General features: G+C 47.3%; 1 protein-coding gene across 8 annotated transcripts in view; it reads right to left on the bottom strand.

The window, feature by feature from the left end:
• The window catches only part of dacha (dachshund a), a 142,972-nt gene that overhangs the window by 48,900 nt on the left and 74,973 nt on the right, over positions 1–19,099 (bottom strand). For 5 of the 8 annotated variants that reach the window (XM_046315405.1, XM_046315465.1, XM_046315426.1 and 2 more), the window contains exon 3: positions 9,156–9,308. In XM_046315405.1, coding sequence (XP_046171361.1) covers positions 9,156–9,308 — 153 coding nt within the window. The remainder of the gene's footprint in view (positions 1–9,155; positions 9,309–19,099) is intronic. The other 3 variants (XM_046315433.1, XM_046315449.1, XM_046315456.1) reach the window with 1 other exon arrangement.

Below are 19,099 nucleotides of genomic sequence, written 5' to 3'. Positions count from 1 at the left end.
AGAGTCTGGCTCAAACCCGAATCGGAGACCAGTCGATAGAAAAGCTAGTTCAACTTGTGGCATTAATATTCCATAACACCTTGCACGTAGCCCTTCCAGTGCAGACCAGTGCAGGTTAACAGCAGTGATTAAGAGGCTGCTGGCTAAGATTGACATTTCTTTCCCTCCCTTCCCTCTAACAGTGACAGTTAGGAGATGATTGGGGGGGGGGTTGTGAGAATGGCAGTGGGTTTTAGGCTCTCTGTGGGATGCCCGCCGTGCCCCCCCTGCATCCTCTAGGGTTGTGCCAGGCAGCCCCTGGCATCCCCCCTCCCTCTGCCAGATGTCCCTAAGACTACACCCCCGGTTCCAACCCAATCCCCAGCCCCCATTAGAGGAGGCCCTCATAGGCCTCAGTATAACTGCCACTCATCACCCCCACCACAAATCCGTATGTTTCTGAATATGCTGCTCTTGATGCTTGTGATCATACCGTTTATACTTTATAAATGCAAGCAATTTCAATGCTAAACACTTGGGTAGTCTTAAAAACCTGCCTTAATCAAAAACCTGCCTTAATCAACAACCTGCCCAGGTCTGACAGGCTGGTAGAAGAACTAATTCAGCTTTGCAAATGGTGCATCTCCTGTACAGCAGTAACAGCACTGTACCTAATGCAATTCACTGCAGCTAATCCCGAACAGCCCAGCACAGCCAGTTGGACAGATTTAATGTCTACCAGTGGTAAATCTTATTACTAGCCATGAGTCAGGTGTGAACATGTCTGTGCGAAGAGAAGCAGGGATTGCAGAGAGGACACAGAGAAACAAGTCTTTAGATATTTATGAAAATACCTGTTTACCAGGGTAGGGGGGGGGGGGGGGGGGGATCCTGGGTGGGGAAACCTATTTACACGCAATAACAAAGAAGTAATGAAGAAAAAAACATTTAAATTGTCAGTCATTAATTCCCTCCCAAAACAATGAGTACAACCCACCAGAGGCCCTGGCAGAAGAGGGTTGGAATTGAAAGGGAAAATGATTAAAGAGGTCTCTTAATGAAGTGTTAATTGCTGTGAGGAGAGGAATGGAAGTCGGAGGAGTTGAGCGGGTCTGACAGCGAGACCGAGGAGCAAGGGCTTATAGAACTACGGCGTCTGGAGCCCAGGCAACTCTCCGGCGTTTGAGGTGGAGGCCCACGGCCAGGCAGGGGAAGGCCAACAGGAAGATGATGGCGACACGTCCTGTTATGACAAAATCAACTCTTAAATGGTGGTTTTTGGAGTGGAGGATTTTGAAGGCTAAGGGGATGCTGACAGACAGATCGGTGATATTAAAGGGAGACACTGCTGCACCGTAGCGCTGGTGCTGCACGTGTCAATGACATGGTCATTTATCATGAATTAATAAAATGTCTGAACTATGCCATTATGAACAGGACAGGTGTCCAGGCTTAATATTACGTCATTCAATGTAAGTGTAAGCATAAACATTTCTCTGGCCAAAAAACTGCATGTAACTTAGCATTCCTTGGAAAAAATATAGCATTTTTAACCCCGGTATAATTCCCAGGGTATTTACAAGCAATCGTCAGACTTTGTCGTGGGTGACTTCCTGTTCCTGGTTCTGAGCATCTAAGCGTCTGTTTTTTTTTTTTTTTTTTTTTTTTTTGTCGTAAGATGGCTGAGTATTTCGCGTCCCCTTATCACAGAGACACATTAATGGCCATCAGAGTGCCTGGCTCCCTTTGAGCGGTTTACAGCAACATGTCTTTGATTATAAGTAGTGCTCACCGCACGGAAAGGGAAGGAGACGCCTCTTTGATATCGCCCTGCGTTTACATATCAATGAGCTCCACCAAAGGCTGGCGCCGAGCTATTCTCCTCAACGCCATTCCCAGAAAACATTTGAGCCAAAGAAAGTGCATCGAACACGCAACCAATCTGGCACAAAACACATGTGCACTTTCACACTCACACGCGCACAGATAGAAACACACACTCTCTCATACACTCTTACAGGAAAACATAAGCACGCAACCCCTTCATAAATAGTCAAACAGGCCCATGATAGAAAGTGTCTGAGCTTGGGATCCATCAAGTGTTTATCCTCTGTTGGCTACACAGCTAATTTGGTATTTAGAGCTGAAAGTGTCTTTACAGGTTTTCATTAGGCATCATTTTGAGGCTCATTTGAAATCAATCCCCTCTCCGACGCTTCGGGCCCGCTCGGATGTCAGCCGGATGAAAAATGATCGGAGGCAGAGGGGCTCCTGACGGCCCCCCGTCCGCTGCGCTCGCCCACGCCGTTAATACAGTATCATCTGGTACCAAGAGCAGGCAATTCCCCCATCTCATTATCAACAGGATCTGTAGGTCATTACGCTGGATGGATTCCCATTATCTGGACCAAGGGTTTTAGTCTAAAGATGGACGCCTTGCACCCTCCCTCTCCTCTAAACACACGCACTCGCTCCTCTTCACCTGACTAACCTCGCTATCTCTCGAACCCATCCACAGACACGCCGCCCAAGAGGTCAGTCTAAGGAGAGGGTCAGAGCGCCAGAGGAAAGGTCCTCCTCTACTATGCTGTCCGTGTCACTCTGTTGAAGACACTACGAAATGGCTTCCGTCAGGCAGTTGACCATAATTGTGACACTGCTGACATGGTCTCGTCAAGGTCGACACTCTGACTGGGAGAGGTGGAGAGGGGCGTTCATGTCATGCCCAGATCGTGTGATTCTTCTTCTTTCACAAACGGCTGCTGTCGTCCTGTGCGAACAACCCTGAGGCAGTGCACCCCGAGAGGGGGGGGGGGGGTGGTATCCCCCCCCCTGCGAGGACCACTGATTGGGCTGGTGTCTATCACCGTGTCGTGGCATTAGTGGTGGCTCTGCCGTGAGTACTTGCAGGCTTTCCTTGGCAGAGAGAGGAACAGGCGACACTGAGAAGCCAGACGCGAGTCTTATCTCGCTTTTCTCCGAGACATCTCATTTCATCCACAGAGCAGAGCCGGTCAGAGTGAGAGTCGTATTTGACCAGCCGGTTATCTGACACCGTAGCCTAGGGTGGGCTAATCAATGGTGCTCCTCTCCAACACCCAGAGACATGGGAGGGACACAGAGGATAGCATGTCTGCGTTTATACCCGTGTGGCGTGTGAGCATTTCTATGCAAACGTCATAGTGAATTTTACATTTGTCCTCTGTTCCAGTGATGTGTGTTCGTACATGTGTAACCTCCTGTATATACTAGAACCACTGGTGTGTAGTGTACAGTGTGTGTGTGTGTGTGTGTGTGTGTGTGTGTGTGTGTGTGTGTGTGTGTGTGTGTGTGTGTGTGTGTGTGTGTGTGTGTGTGTGTGTGTGTGTGTGTGTGTGTGTGTGTGTGTGTGTGTGTGTGTGTGTTCCAGCGTGTGCTGTGTGGCAGCCTCAGTGTGAGTGGTCAGTATGCAGCCCCTGTCCCTCTGAGGGCCATGATTTATGGGACATTAATTCCTGATGGCTGGAACTGGGAGAATATTTCAGCTGGAGGACGAAGGACTTGAACATTTTCTGAGCCGTCAGCAGGAAAGACAGAACAGACCAGGGGTGCTTCAGCCATTTGAGGTGACAGCACTTCTCTGATCCATACACATAACCTGCGCTTCTATTTGTTAGAGAGAGCGAGGCACTCGTCATGTCAGACGCAGGCCCACCGCGAACAGGGTTATCTGGCAGACTGTTTTGGCGCAGCTCATTATGGAAATGAATATTATAACGAGAGAGTGGACTCTTAAGGGAGAATTCTGTATCCATGTCGTTCAGTGAGGTGCCTTGCTGAATTACATTGCGACTCTCGTTTTCAGTATTGCCTGTGGTTCACATCAGTGCTGTTCATTTGGCTCCCACAAGGGGCAGTATAGTGAGCTCAGAGCCCGTGGGAGAGGGTCGGAAGAGAAGAACCGCAACACGGAGCTCAGTAACAGTATACTTAAACACACGGAACAGCAACAACAACACCAACAACAACAAAAAACACACTGATGATGTAATTGACAATGTCAGGAATGTTGTGTCAAACGTGTCCGATGTCTATCTGCAAATGAAACTTACTTGTTACAAAACAACGACTCTGCTGCACAAGTTCCAGAGAGGAGGACGCGTCCATGTGAAACAACAAGAGGGGCAGAGCCCAGGGGAACCACAGTGAAAGGTGATAGCTCTGACCCCAGCCCCCACAAGTCCAGCCGGGATCACCCTCACACTCTCCACACTGGTCAATATTGGACACGAAACAAACTGCTCAGGGCTATCCAGTGACACTGTCTCTCGGTCAGATAAAGGGAAGAGGGGTGTCTCCTGTTGCAGCTGTGTGGAGGAAGGAAGGGAGGGAGGAAGGGAGGGAAGAAGGGAGGGAGGAAGGGAGGGAAGAAGGGAGGGAAGAAGGGAGGGAGGAAGGGAGGGAAGAAGGGAGGGAAGAAGGGAGGGAGGAAGGGAGGGAGGAAGGGAGGGAAGAAGGGAGGGAGGGAGGAAGGGCAAGAAAAGGAAGTGTGAGATCTATCTACCCCTTCTCTTCCAGTCTTCTCTTCTCTTGTGTTTTTCAAAATGGCCGACGAGACAGGAAGAGGCTGTTATCAAACAGGCCAATCAGACTAAACAAAAGTGACACTTGCCCAGCAAAGACACGGGGCTTCAAAAGAGGAGGGGAAAAAAGGAAAAGCGAGGTGAGCGATAGAGAGTAAAGAAGGAAAAAGTGCTGACCGGTTTGGTGGTTAGGGATTTGAAACGACTGCGCGCACACAGATCGCGAGGTGCCCACGCTTTCTCTATGAGCTTCCACTCTCTCTCTCGCTCTCTCTCTCTCTCTGTCTATCTCTCTCTCTCTCTCTCTCTCTCTACACCCACACCTGTTTTTTGCTAACTCTGCAAATCACGTGCCTGACAGACTCCAGATCCAGTTTAAATAATGCATGGGATTTCTCTTTTAACTTGTCAGTCGCAAAGGAAAAATATATCACTTCTTCTCTGATGTCATTTGTGACGGTGATTTTCCCTGACAGTTACGCCATTAGACCAATGAGCCCCTTTTTTGCTCGGCTATTCTTCTCCAGTCGCCTCGACCAGAAACACATGTTCTCCCTTTAGTAATCTCTTCCTTTTCCCCCCTTGTTAACAGGATTTCAGAGGCATATTTATATTTAAAGACACCATTTCACAGGAGCCCCTGTGCCTCTTTGCAGCTTTTCGGCTGTAAAAACCCAAAGAGTATAAACATCCTTTCAAACAGTCTCTCCGCGCCGAGAACCAACTTCTGCTCTGCACTTTAAGGAGACTCCCCAAAGTTAGACTGAGGGTTAAGCCAAATTGGTCAACTGATTACAGCGCTAAAAGAAAACGATCAAGCGTTCGTCAGCTCTCTCTCTGCCTCCAAAAGCGATGATTTCTAAGTGTTTTTTTTTGTCTTGATAGAGGGGTGGTGGGGGGGGGGTGTCGCTGTTTGAGGAGATATGGGAGGGAGAGAGATTGAAATCGTGCCTATCTCCGCTAACGGTTGTATGCAGATAGCTGAAGGTTTTCTTACAGCCCATCCCGCACGGAGGGGAAAACGCAGATTAGCTGGCCCTTTGATGTTCTCCAAAAAAGCAGCTTGCCTTCAGAGAGAGGGAGGGGGACCAAACACAGCCCCCGGGAATGCAGGAACGAGAAAGAAACAGGGAAAGAAAAGAGAGAAGGAGTGAGAGAGGGGTAGAGGGAAAAACAGAGACATCAGGCTTTGCAGCTGTCGTCTAGGGATCAGTGTCTTGGCCGCGGAAGAGAGAACGCAATGGGTTAAAGTCGGAAGGATATCTTCTGAAGCTGTTTGTTCAACTTAAGAGACGCGATTCGCTAGATCAGATTCCAACGTCCCTGCCCCACCACCACCCACCTCTCAACAAAGCGTGCTGCAAAACCAACCAGAAACCACAAGGCCTTTCTTCCAACTCTTTTTAGGGTCAGAGTGGATTTCACTGAGATGAAGCATGCTCCCCCTCCTTCTCCTCCCCCGTCTCTCTCAGGTGCTCTGGCTGTTGGTGGTGGGGTTGAGTCAAAGTCATATGAGAAGGCAAACCTGGGGGCCCAAATCACACACACCCCTCTGCTAAACCACTCAGGGATCCGTTTTACAGGTAGTGTGAAGTTCGTCCCTTCAAATGCCTTCTGCATGAGGGCTTAACTCACTGGCTTCTTCATTTCGGAGAATGGAGTAGCCTGCTGAATTGTGGGTGACTTGTGTGACAGTGCTAGCTGAGGCCCACTTGCACGGCAGTGTTTCACCGATCCGCTGGACAGAAAGCCAGGAAAGCCTGCTGCCTCTCTGTAGTGATTATCAGCAGCATCATTATCATCATCATTATCCCTGGTGATGTGACAGAGAGGGGCCAGCTCACCGTAGTGCTGGTGTCAGGGAGGAGTACATTAGAGGGTCTGTGACAGAGTGGGACACACAGGCACCCAGCCCTCGCTACTGACACACCCTCTTCTCTCCATCCAGCTCTGTCATCATCGCCCAATCTCATGGCTGTCTCGTTACAATGTACTGGAGGAGATGTAACTATCGGTAATCATTTAGGTTGAGGTGTCACGTTACACCAATATTGCTACATGGCTTCATTTGATCGGGAACATCAATTAGGCTCAGCAAGACAGCGGGATTCATGGACACTTTCTGCCTGCCTACTGTCTCCAAGGCCAGCCACTCTTTTACCGCGCAAACAGCATCACCCCAAAATACAAATAAATGAATCCAGTACTTTTGTAAGTTCTCTGTTTCCAGCTAGCACATGTGGTTCCTTGGAAGCTAGCACATGTGGTTCCTTGGAAGCTAGCACATGTGGTTCCTTGGAAGCTAGCACATGTGGTTCCTTGGAAGCTAGCACATGTGGTTCCTTGGAAGCTAGCACATGTGGTTCCTTGGAAGCTAGCACATGTGGTTCCTTGGAAGCTAGCACATTTGGTTCCTTGGAAGCTAGCACATTTGGTTCCTTGGAAGCTAGCACATTTGGTTCCTTGGAAGCTAGCACATTTGGTTCCTTGGAAGCTAGCACATGTGGTTCCTTGGAAGCTAGCACATGTGGTTCCTTGGAAGCTAGCACATGTGGTTCCTTGGAAGCTAGCACATTTGGTTCCTTGGAAGCTAGCACATTTGGTTCCTTGGAAGCTAGCACATTTGGTTCCTTGGAAGCTAGCACATTTGGTTCCTCGAAGCTAGCACATTTGGTTCCTTGGAAGCTAGCACATTTGGTTCCTCGGAAGCTAGCACATTTGGTTCCTTGGAAGCTAGCACATTTGGTTCCTTGGAAGCTAGCACATTTGGTTCCTTGGAAGCTAGCACATTTGTTTCCTTGGAAGCTAGCACATTTGGTTCCTTGGAAGATAGCATATTTGGTTCCTTGGAAGCTAGCATATTTGGTTCCTTGGAAGCTAGCACATTTGGTTCCTTGGAAGCTAGCACATTTGGTTCATTGGAAGCTAGCACATTTGGTTCCACGTTTGGTTCCCTGACCGCTAAAACGGAATGTTTTTTAAACATTCTGAGAATGGAAGTGAACATTTATTCTGTTCTGGGAACATAGATTTTTAGTTGCAGGAAGGTTCTGAGAACGTTTTACTATGGTTCCCTGAAAGTTTTCTTGTGAGGATTTATTAACGTTCCGGGAATGGAAATTATAGGCGGTGTTTGAATAGCTTCCTTAAATACTTTTAATAACACTGATAGCATAGGTTAACTGGTTGGAACTACACAGACAGGACACATGGAAATGTATTTACTTACGCATTAATCGTGCAAAAACATGTATTTTTTATTGTGGCACGGCGTCAGTGATATTCAAACCTATGATCTTCTGTTCTCTATCCATGGAATTAGTCCACTGCGCCACCAGGATGGAGCTAGCATGCCATTTTTTTCTCTCGTTATGCTGAAGTACTGAAATTCCCACAGAAGAATGTTGTTTCTTAACGTTCTCGGAACAATTTGAGAACATTACTTTAAATAGAGCCACGAGGAAACCTGGTGGAAACGTTATGCTGAAGTATTACAATTCCCACAGGAGAACATTGTTTCTCTGAACTATTTGAGAACATTCCCAAATGTCAAACCAGTTGGAGAACGTTCCTAGAACATTACCAACATTTTTATTCAATATAACTATCTTTAAACATTTAGAAAACGTTCTGTTAAAGTAATGAAACGTTATTTTTCTCAAGTTCCTTAAATGTTCCAAGTAACTATCCTGCACCATTCCCAGAATGTTGTGGGAAGGTTGTATGCAAAATAACCACAGGACAACTCTCACCAAGCTCTAAGAAACATATGGTTCTCAGAACGTTTATGTGCTCGCTGGGTTTTCTTCCCTCGCAGGCCTTGTGTGTTTATATGTAAACAGTGTGAAGTATAAATAAGTGTGCACATCAGTTTGTCCTGTCTCTCTGTGTGTGTGTGTGTGTGTGTGTGTGTGTGTGTGTGTGTGTGTGTGTGTGTGTGTGTGTGTGTGTGTGTGTGTGTGTGTGTGTGTGTGTGTGTGTGTGTGTGTGTGTGTGTGTGTGTGTGTGTGTGTGTGTGTGTGTGTGTGTGTGTGTGCTTACTTGTCCCTCTACATATTCAGACTCATGTCTCTATCGGGGGCGTCTGCCGTGGCTCTGGGTGGTGATAAAGAAGGCTGTCTGCGTGGCGCCTCTATTACCCGGCCCGCCGCCACGCGCGTTGTTAGTCACACACGCTGCCATCACCGCCATCTAAATGCATGGTCAGGTCGCAGCCATTAAGGACGCCATTAGCCTCAATAAAATACGGCTAAAGCGAAAGCAACGCGAGGGCCAGAACCAATTACCTGTAGTCACGTGTGAAGCAGCCATGGAGAAAGAGACATGGCCAGTGGAAGTTTACAAGGAGACAAACCTTCCGCAGTCTCTACCTAACCTACCTCCTAGAGACGGCTAGACAGGCTATTAACACACTGGCTGTGGACTTGAACAGATACATCTGTTATTATTTGGGGGGGGGGCTAATATTTTCATTTGAGTTGACAGTCATAATACATATGTGAATGACCTTTATTATAAGGGTTTTCTGTCACAATTTCCTGTTTATTGTGCCTCAATAGTTGGATGTGGTACATTTTTTTTAAAGTACAGTATGTACGTTGCTGTGCCTCTGACCTGCGTTGGAGTTGAGCTCGTCGTTCTCCGACTCGGTCCCGTTCTGGCTGCCGGGTCCGTGCAGGTTGTTCATGGCCATCAGCTTCATCTTCTGCAGCTTCATCGCCTCGGCCATCGCTGCAGCCGTCAGCCCTGCAGGACAACACATAAATACTGTACACAAATCACACGCATACACAGCAAGGAAACACACACACCACAAATCCCCCCAAAAAATCTAATCCAGTGTTATTGGTCACATACACATATTCAGCAGGTGGTATTGCGGGTGTAGCGAAATGCTTGTGTCCCTCGCTCCAACAGTGCGGTAGTGGCTAACGATGCACGACAATACACACACATCTCAAGGTAAAAGAATGGGATTAAGAATGTCGGAGTGCTATTGACTAGAACACAGGAGAATACAGTACATACATATGAAATGGGTAAAACAGTATATAAACTTTATTCAAGTGATCAGTGTTCCATTATTAAAGTGACCAGTGTTCCATTATTAAAGTGACCAGTGTTCCATGTCTATATACGTAGGGCAGCAGCCTCTAAGGTGCCGGGTTGAGTAACCGGGTGGTAGCCGGCTAGTGACAGTGACTAAGTTCAGGGCAGGTTGCTGGACGGAGGCCGGCTAGTGATGGATAGAACAAAATCCCCTACAAGGTAATACATTGGCAGATGTTCATACAGTATCACTGTAATACAGGCCTTTTGCAGCTCTTTAGTGTAGAACACAACTTGGATGCTGTGTCATGCTTTTTTAAAACTCTTTCAGTCCAAGCATGTGTACTTGGTCTCCAGATACATGTCTATAGAGGAGCCAGAGTGAGGCTTTCACTGGCCCCAGGCCTCCCCTGACCCCTCCAATCCAGGGACAGCTGAGGGGAGCTGGGGCCGCTGATGGCGGTAGGGAGGGTCCCTCCCCGTCCGTCCCAGGAGAGCGCTCTCTCCCTGAGTCTCTCTAAGAAGCCCAGCTACCTTCAGCTCATCAAGGGCTCCACAGCCCCGGAAGCCATCATCACTCTGCCCAATTAGGCCCCTAATTAATTCAATTAGACGATGAAGGGACACATTAAGTAATTAATTAAACGACGACGCAATGCCTTCTTGCTTTGCCGTGATCTAAATTTCTTTGCAAATCAGGACAAAAAAAATAGACATCTTTTTCATTTTCTCCCCAGGTTCATTCAGACAGTATATGTCACCTTGATCTAATTCATTAACGGAATCGCCTCGAACGGAATGGGAGACGTGTAAAAAAAATGTTTTAAAAATGAAGAGAAAAAAAAGCTCATTCATTTATCATTTAATTTTGTTGGTATGAACATGAACACTTAAGTTACTTTCCCCGTGAAGGGAAGAGAGTCTGATCGGAACCCCATTACTCCAGTGCTGTCAAACACCAAAGGCGGAAAATTAACTGTGCCGCTCTCGTCGGCCAATGTTTCTCAATTCCACTACACACGGCAAGGCAAATAAACCAGCAAATTATTCTAACTTGAAAAAATATAGACAGGCACAGATAGAGTGGGAGAGGAGAGGGAAGGGTAGGGTAGGGTAGGGGGGGGGGTTAAGACAAATGAATCTCTGTCCTTACATTTATATTAAAAAAACAAGCCTTCTATTTTTATGCATCCCGGCCCCTCTCTTCCAAGCGTGCCTGAGGAAACAGGCGAAATGTTTTCAATAGCTACATTTAAACAAAATGTCATGATGATTGATTCATTTTATTATGAGTTCATTTCGTTGCCTAATCCCAGACAGTCAGAGGCACAGCTGCAGCAGCTTGGAGGGAAACTCAAACCTCTTCTTGAGCACTGAATTAGCTGTCGACGTGTGGCCGGGGGGGGGAAACAGGAGAAAAACAGCTGACGACAACACGGAGGGAGCACGACGTCAACTCCGCTAGTGCCGTAAAAGCTTGGCAGAACCGTTCGTTATATCAAGCCTTATTTTTGGTGGGATTTGAGGATGCACTGGGGGGGGGGACTTGCATGCTTGAAATTCATCCTGTCATGAACTACTGTAAAGCCTTGTCTAAACAGAGAGGGCAGAGCCAGAAGGTTTAGGCGAGCTAGGACATTTTCCCATATCTGATCCTATGATCTTCTAACGCGTCTAGCCTACTAGGGTCACTGAGGATTACTGGCTGGCATACATGAAGTTGGCTTATATGGAACTACATATTCTAATTTATGCTAAAGAGTTTGTCACTCTCGGCATACAAAATCCCTTCTTATTAGAGTCTTGATTCCACTAATTCTACATATGTAAACTTAAGGACATGAACAGGACGAGCTTGCACGCCAAAGTAAGGTAGCAAAGCTACAAAACTCTGCTTCAATTCGAAGCAGCTGTATCGAAACGAACACAGATCTCATCTCGTTGGCCCTCATCATAAACTAAAAGGGATTGTCTGTGTCTCTTGTGATCTCTCATCACTGCCTATGCTCTCTGTCAACTAACCTTCAATACATTAACAAGTCATACGGTGGATGGCCTGTTTATACCCAGTCCAGGCCAAGTTCTCTCTGAGAAGGTAAAATGACCTCAAAGCTTATCATGCACTACAATAGTCTATAGCAGCTCTGATTGAGGTGAGAGAGAGAGAGGCAATCAACAACCACTGCCTAGCAGACCACATCGAGAGCATAAAATACCACAACAGAGAAAAAAAACACAATCAGTGCATTGTCTTTACACATTCTTCCCCCCTCCTGATTTTACATGGAAGACGAGCCTGTGAGATCAAACAGGGAACGTAACAGTAATTGATGTTTGAGTAAAGTCACGACCCACGGAAATGGGAGCCCGCGGATGAAAGGGGAGCGGCGTTTTCCAGGGGTGGACAAACAGATTGCTTATTGTTTGCCTTTCATAGCGCTCCTCAGATGTAGAGGACCCCGGCCAGCCCCCACTTTGAGAGGCCTGGCCCTCAGAGTCAGCCCTGCCAGATGAGTGTAAGGCAGTCAGGCACATCGGACTGGACGAGCCATCCATCCTATTTTCTCTTTTCAAGCCCCATCCTCCCTTTCTCTTCGCATCAGATTGGGAGGGGCCATTCTTGCGGCTAATCGTTAATCTGGCTGGGATGGTCTGGGGCGTAGTCCTGCCCTGTTACCCTGGGCAGGTTACAGAGGGCCTTTGTGGTCTCTCTGGGGTCAGACACAGGCCAGAATTCCTCCCGTACATTCAGTCCTATTGGCTTTTGTCAGGCCCAGCCCAACAAGGCGTCTGTTTAATTAAAGGGGGGGATACCTGGTCAGGCGGATTCCATAGAAAAAAAAAGGTTCATTCCATTCTTTTGATCTTTGTAGTAGAGGTCTGACCCAGCTCTGTGGCTATTGATTTTAATAAAGACGCTGGTATTTGCTGGTCCGTTTGGATATTAATTGTGCAGCAGAGACATGAATCTATGGCCACTGGAGGAAGACAGCAAAGGAATGCAGATATATTACGTTTACACAGTCCCTTGTTTTTATTTTATTTTTTATCTTCCTGTCATTATAATCAGTACCACCTCCAGCCTTTTGGGGCCCGACGTGAAATTTGGTTGCCGTGGAAAACTGCTGATGCCACCGCCAAATATTGAAATGGCCCGATGGACAATTTCTTAACTTCATCGTCGTCGGCGAGCAATTTGATTGCAAAGAAAACAAGTCTGGCCGGGCACCACGAACAACGTGGGACAGGAGCTCCCTCCCTCCGCGCAAAATAAGGCACCTGCACGGGCTGCTGTACTCCACAACAAGGCTGAAGAATGACAAGACAATGGGGAACAAGATCAAGAGGGAAAACTGAGACTATTACACACTACAACCAAACAAAGGTTTGTCAAAGTGTGTCAAGCAAGTGAGAGTTGTGAACATGTTGTCAACTGTTAAGGACAGTTCAACTGCCGTCACAAAGACACGTATATTCACCATGTGCCGAGTTCCACGCACTATCATAATATATGCCATTTAGCAGACGCTTTTATCCAAAGCGACTTACAGTCATGTGTGCATACATTCTACGTATGGGTGGTCCCGGGAATCGAACCCACTACCCTGGCGTTACAAGCGCCATGCTCTACCAACTGAGCTACAAGGCCACTCGGTGCTTGTAGTGGTGTTTAGGATACTGGTGTTTTCCTCATTTGACCGCGCGTATTAGTGGTTGGTGTACTTTCATTTTGTTGCCTTTACTCATCAAAAACAAGCTGTTCCAGCACCAAAACGACCCACGTTCCAGCACCAAAACGACCCACGTTCCAGCACCGAACTTTTCTTGAACAGTTCAATTTGTGTGTGTTTCCTTTTGTGTTTTTACATATAACCTACAGTATCATAAACGAATGGAAATGCTATTGTGTTAAATGAAATGAAATGCAAAAATCGTATTCTTATGTTACCCGAGGCCTTCATAAAACACAAAACACCACCAAAACATATGGCGTTTATTAATTACACTGTCAGAATGACTGAGGGGGGTCCATCAAGGCACAGCAGTTCTAATGTTAAATTACTTTTAAGCCTTGAGACAATTGAGACGTGAATCGTGTATGTGCGCCATTCGAAACGGCGCAGTGTGGTAGGTGCCAGGTGCACTGGTTTGTGTCAAGAACTGCAACGCTGCTGGGTCTTTCCCGCTCAACAGTTTTCCCTTGTGTATCAAGAGTGGTCCACCACCTGAAAAACATCCAGCCGACTTGACACACCTGTGGGAAACATTGGGGTCAACATGGAACAGCATCCCTGTGGAACGCTTTCAACACCTTGTGGAGTCCATGCCCCGGTCAATTGAGGCTCTTCTGAGGACAACTCCATATTAGGAAGGTGTTCTTAATGTTTTTAAACTCAGTCTTTATATAATATACATTCTTTTTGGGGGTCGGGCCCCCTAACGGCCGCGGGGCCCTACGTGCAGTGCGTAGTCTGCGTATCGGAAGAGGCTCTGATTTTAATGCAAGGGAATTTTCCATGGTGAAGCTTATAACACGGACAGCAGTGCACAGCTTATTCGATCTAAAGTCCTGGGGGGGGCGGACAATTCGCACAGATATCGAGTCAGTGCGTGGAGCTGCGGTGTTCATATATGTAGCAGTAGGTGTCGCAGGCACTGTCTCTCTCACTTCAGATATTCACTTAAAGGCCATTACAAGCATACAGAGCACTAGAACTCCATTGAGCTGGAAGGTCTCGCTCAAAGCTCTCTTTCGGTCCAAACAATTCCACCAGGGTGGCTTAACAATTGTACATGTGAATTCATACAAAGGAAAGGGAAGGGGAAAAAACTGATTGCCTGTGAGAACAAGCCTGCAGAGATTGTGTTTTTCAGCCAAAATGGTGATTTGTGTTAATCTCAATTCTCAGCTGCATGCGTTATCGCATTTTACATTTCTCCTTTTTCAATGGGGAGAATAACACCTTTTCTTCACTCTGACAGAGTGTCCCAGGAAAAGTATCAGATTTTGTGTGAAAGGGAAAGAGGGCAATGGGGGTTGAAGGAGGGGGGTGGCACAGACTCTGCCTTTGATTCTCAACACAGTAAATATGACCTTCCTATTCTGCGTTTTCAAGTAAACTGAGATTGCGAGAAGGACAAAAAAAGGAAGGGGGGAGGGTATACTGTGTGTAATTCACCTTTGGAATTTCCGAACAGCGGAACAAGGAGGAGACGAATGCACAACAAAGAGAGATGGCTCCGAGGCGTAATCAAACCCCCGTGCATTCTACAAATGTGGTGAGAATCCCAGAAATAGGACAGGATGGAGGTGGCTATTAAAGCCAGGATTACCTGCAGCTTGTGGCCTTGTGCTGTTCTGGACCTGAGCGGAAGACTGCTGGGACATGACATGTGTCCACGTTCTCCACCATACTGCAGTGTTACAATACGACATACAGTACTAGCTCTGTGCTGCGAAAACGGGACGCGTCAGTCGAGTGTCCCAATGCAGACATTCAATGAAGCCACTGGGCTTTCAAATGCAAAAGATTAGCGGAATAGAAGGTCCATCGATAGAGCTGGAGAATCTGTGAGAGAAACCCAGCCTGTTCTCCACCATACTGTAGTATAGCTGTTGGGAGCAGAGTGCCTTAACGAAGACTGTAATTAGTCCTAATTAAGTCAGACCCTAATGTTGAGGCGTGCCGTTGTGGGAGAGCGCGGCGCTGTAGGAGAAGTGGGAGATGGGGGTGCCATTGTCTTGTGGGGACGCACACACACACACACACACACACAGACACACACAGACACACACGTAATGTCATATACTCTATGGATCATCAAAGATTGACCCATTGGCCCATCTCTCCACCAGACTACATGTCAATATTCTCCGGTCAGATACCAATGACAGGGAGATTTTTCAATATTACAATAATGCAATATAAAACACGTATTTATTTGATAACCTTATCTTTGATCACACATCTGTCAATCAATCACCGCTGTCTGTCTGTCAACTGTTGACATTGGCAGAGGGGTGTGTGCAGGGGACACACCAACCATCCAGTGATTGGAGTCTTTTAACACATGAGCTGAATCTCAGATGTAGCTTTGTAGGAGTGTGAAGAGGCTGAGTCCTGGAATAGAAATGCCTGTTTGCATGACATGGGCTGGGGAGGAGATTGGAGAGGCCACCGTGTCTTCATGACCCTGACCAACCTCTCTTTCTCTCTCTCTCTCTCTCTCTCTCTCTCTCTCTCTCTCTCTCTCTCTCTCTCTCTCTCTCTCTCTCTCTCTCTCTCTCTCTCTCTCTCTCTCTCAACATGCTGAAACTCTCTCAATGTAATCTCATCATACAGTACTCTGATCTTCTGTAAATTACATTTTTACATTTGAGTCATTTAGCAGAGGAGTGGGGGGGGGGTCGCTTATCCAGAGCGACTCTTAAAACTGCATTGTTGGATAAGGGCTCACCTTAAAGTGAAATACCTGTTGTATTCGGCGCATGTGACAAATAAAATTAGATTTGACGTACAGGAGAAATTAGGGTGAAGTGCATTGCTCAAGGGCACGTCGGCAGATTTTTCACCTAGTCGGCTCGGGGATTTGAACCAGCAGCCTTCCGGTTACTGGCCCAACGGTCTTAACCTCAACGCTACCTGCCGCCCCTCATGTATTGTACATGCAATATGCGACACGTTCTCACACGTTTTCCACCTGCTCCTTTGTTGAACAAAAGGAGAGCCTTAACCTTTGTCTTATCCCTTTAATCGTGTGCATGTGTGTTTGTGTGAGTGTGCACATACTGTACATGCGTTTGTGTGTGTGTGTACCCGCCTGTACATACATGTGTGTGTGTGTTTATGTGTGTGTCAGGGTTGGGCTCAATTTGAATTGAAGGCGGTCAATTCAGGAAGTAAACTAAAATGACAATCTCAACGATGGAAAAAAAAGGCTTTTTTTTGTTGTTTTCAAAATCCAGATTTTTTTACTGCCTTCAGCCCAACCATGGTGTGTGTGTGTGTGTGTGTGTGTGTGTGTGTGTGTGTGTGTGTGTGTGTGTGTGTGTGTGTGTGTGTGTGTGTGTGTGTGTGTGTGTGTGTGTGTGTGTGTGTGTGTGTGTGTGTGTGTGTGTGTGTGTGTGTGTGTGTGTGTGTGTGTGTGTGTGTGTGTGTGTGTGTGTGTGTGTGTGTGTGTGTGTGTGTGTGTGTGTGTGTGTGTGTGTGTGTGTGTGTGTGTGTGTGTGTCCGTGTCCGTGTCCGTGTGTATGTGTGTGTGTGAGTAGTAGGGACGCTACTCTCTGCATCGTCCAAGTGGCCACAGGACACAGGCAATAATTAGCAGACACAGCAGCAGCAGCTTGCAGTTTTATATTACATCAAGGTAAACTCACACTGCTAGGAGAGGAGATGACTTATATCAAACGGGAATACGCTGTTAATTAACTCCCTGCCGTAGCAATCACTTCCTCTGTTTCTGCTATGGACTTAACCCCCCCCGGTCTTATTGGAAGAACGGACACAGCCTTGTAAATGGCTGTTTGAATGGGAAAGTCAAGGACAATGTGAGCTCAAGCGAGAGGCTGAGGAGTCAAGTGTCTGGACTGTGCCTCCTCACTCTTAGCTGGGACTTTCTTTTTCGTGGTCGGAGCCTGGTCTGGTTTGCCTCGGGGAATGGGATTCGGGTTGGTACGTGGGAGTGCTGATCTGGACGTGTCATCAAACAGTGGCCCCGGTGGGGAGGTGGGCCGTGGGTGGCAGAGCAGGAGTAGATTAATAACCCTGGCTGTGCACAGGGCTGTCGTGTTCAGGGCTCAGGATGCAGCAAGGCTTTATGGGGGCCAAACCCAGCGTGTCTCCCGACAGGGGATGCCAGAACACGACTGGGAGTCAGAAAGCCAGAAACACGTCTCTGTGTGCTTTATTGGTGTTATTGCTTTTTATAAACTGGGTGGTTCGAGCCCTGAATGCTGATTGGCTGACAGCCGTGGTACATCAGACAGTATACCACAGGTATAACAAAACATTTATTTTAACTGCTCTAATTACGTTGGTAACCAGTTTATAATAGCAATAAGGCACCTCAGGGGTTTGTGGTATATGGCCAATATACCACGGCTCAGTGCTGTATCCGGGCACTCCGTGTTGCGTCGTGCAATACAGCCGTGTTATATAGGTGGTATACCACACCCCCTCGTGCCTTATTGCTTAATTATACACACGCAGGCATGCTTGCACATAGCATGTACGCACACGTGCACACACACCACTGTTGCATTTGTGGCCGTCTGCAGCGAGTGTAAAGAGGGAGAGGGAGCTGAGACCGGCACTGATTTCTAGGCATCCCTTTAACCCCAGGAACTCGTTAATGTTTCATGAAAAGAGCCACTAGAGTCCTCACTGGCTGACTCACAATATCACGACTTAGCAGAAATAAATGGGCCAAGTGTTCAAAGAGTAACAAGACTTTGCTCAGTGGGCAGAAAGTGAGTAGAGAGCACTTTTCTTCCCCACACATAACCCCCCCCTCTCTCTCTCTCTCTCTCTCTCTCTCTCTCTCTCTCTCTCTCTCTCTCTCTCTCTCTCTCTCTCTCTCTCTCTCTCTCTCTCTCTCTCTCTCTCTCTCTCTCTCTCTCTCTCTCTCTCTCACTCACTCACTCTCTCCATCCCCCTGCCCACCTCATGCGCTCAGACTTCTTATCCTGTAGGTGTCTCCCTGGAGCCCCTCAAATGGACTGGGGCAAAAAAGGAAAAGAAAAACCCACTAGCGTTCCCCTCCTTCATCTTCTGACGGCCCCCAGCCCGCATGCTCTCTACCTGTCCTTTATCCCTTCATCTCTCTCGCTCTAACTCATTCTTCATGTCACTCTGTCCCAGTTCACTGAATTATCTCTGTGTATCTGGCTGGTCACCTAACTTATCACACACACCCGACTGCCTTTAACCGCCTACATCCACAGTTGTCAAAAGACAAAGACACTGTTCGGGATGTTTTTTATGCAGCAAGGAGGGGGACAATCTGCGGTGGTTGCAGTGTTTAAGGACTTTCCATAGTTTTGTGAAATCGTTTTCCTCCTCAGCTCTGCGTGGGCTTCCTCCAGCTACTGTAAACTTGCTGGTCTGCACTTAGCTGAGCACCTTAATTAACAAGCCTTATTAATACTGCTAATTGCGGAAGAACAAAGGTTTGTACCTCCCTCCTGCTTCAAAGGCAGGCCTGGGCACATGGATCATTACAAACAGACCACCCAACTGTCCCAGAGGACTCCTGCTGTTTATTTCCCAGCTAGAAGAGCAACAAGACCCAACTTTATAGTTAACCTTGAGCGCTGTGTCTGATCTGCCTTCGATTGGACCGGGCCCCTCACCCTTTCATTCCACCTCCTTTTAACAACGGGTTCAGCAGCGTCAGAAGATGAAGGAGGGAAACGCTTGTGTTTTTTTTCCCTTTTTTTACCCCAGTCCATTTGAGGGGCTCCAGGGAGGCACCTACAGGATAAGAAGTCTGAGCGCAGGGCGATGGGA

Source organism: Oncorhynchus gorbuscha, linkage group LG02, assembly GCF_021184085.1.
Source record: "Oncorhynchus gorbuscha isolate QuinsamMale2020 ecotype Even-year linkage group LG02, OgorEven_v1.0, whole genome shotgun sequence".
In the NCBI taxonomy this organism is placed as follows: Eukaryota; Metazoa; Chordata; class Actinopteri; order Salmoniformes; family Salmonidae; genus Oncorhynchus; species Oncorhynchus gorbuscha.
The sequence above is the reverse complement of the archived record's forward strand: the minus strand, read 5'-3'. Positions and strand labels throughout refer to the sequence as shown.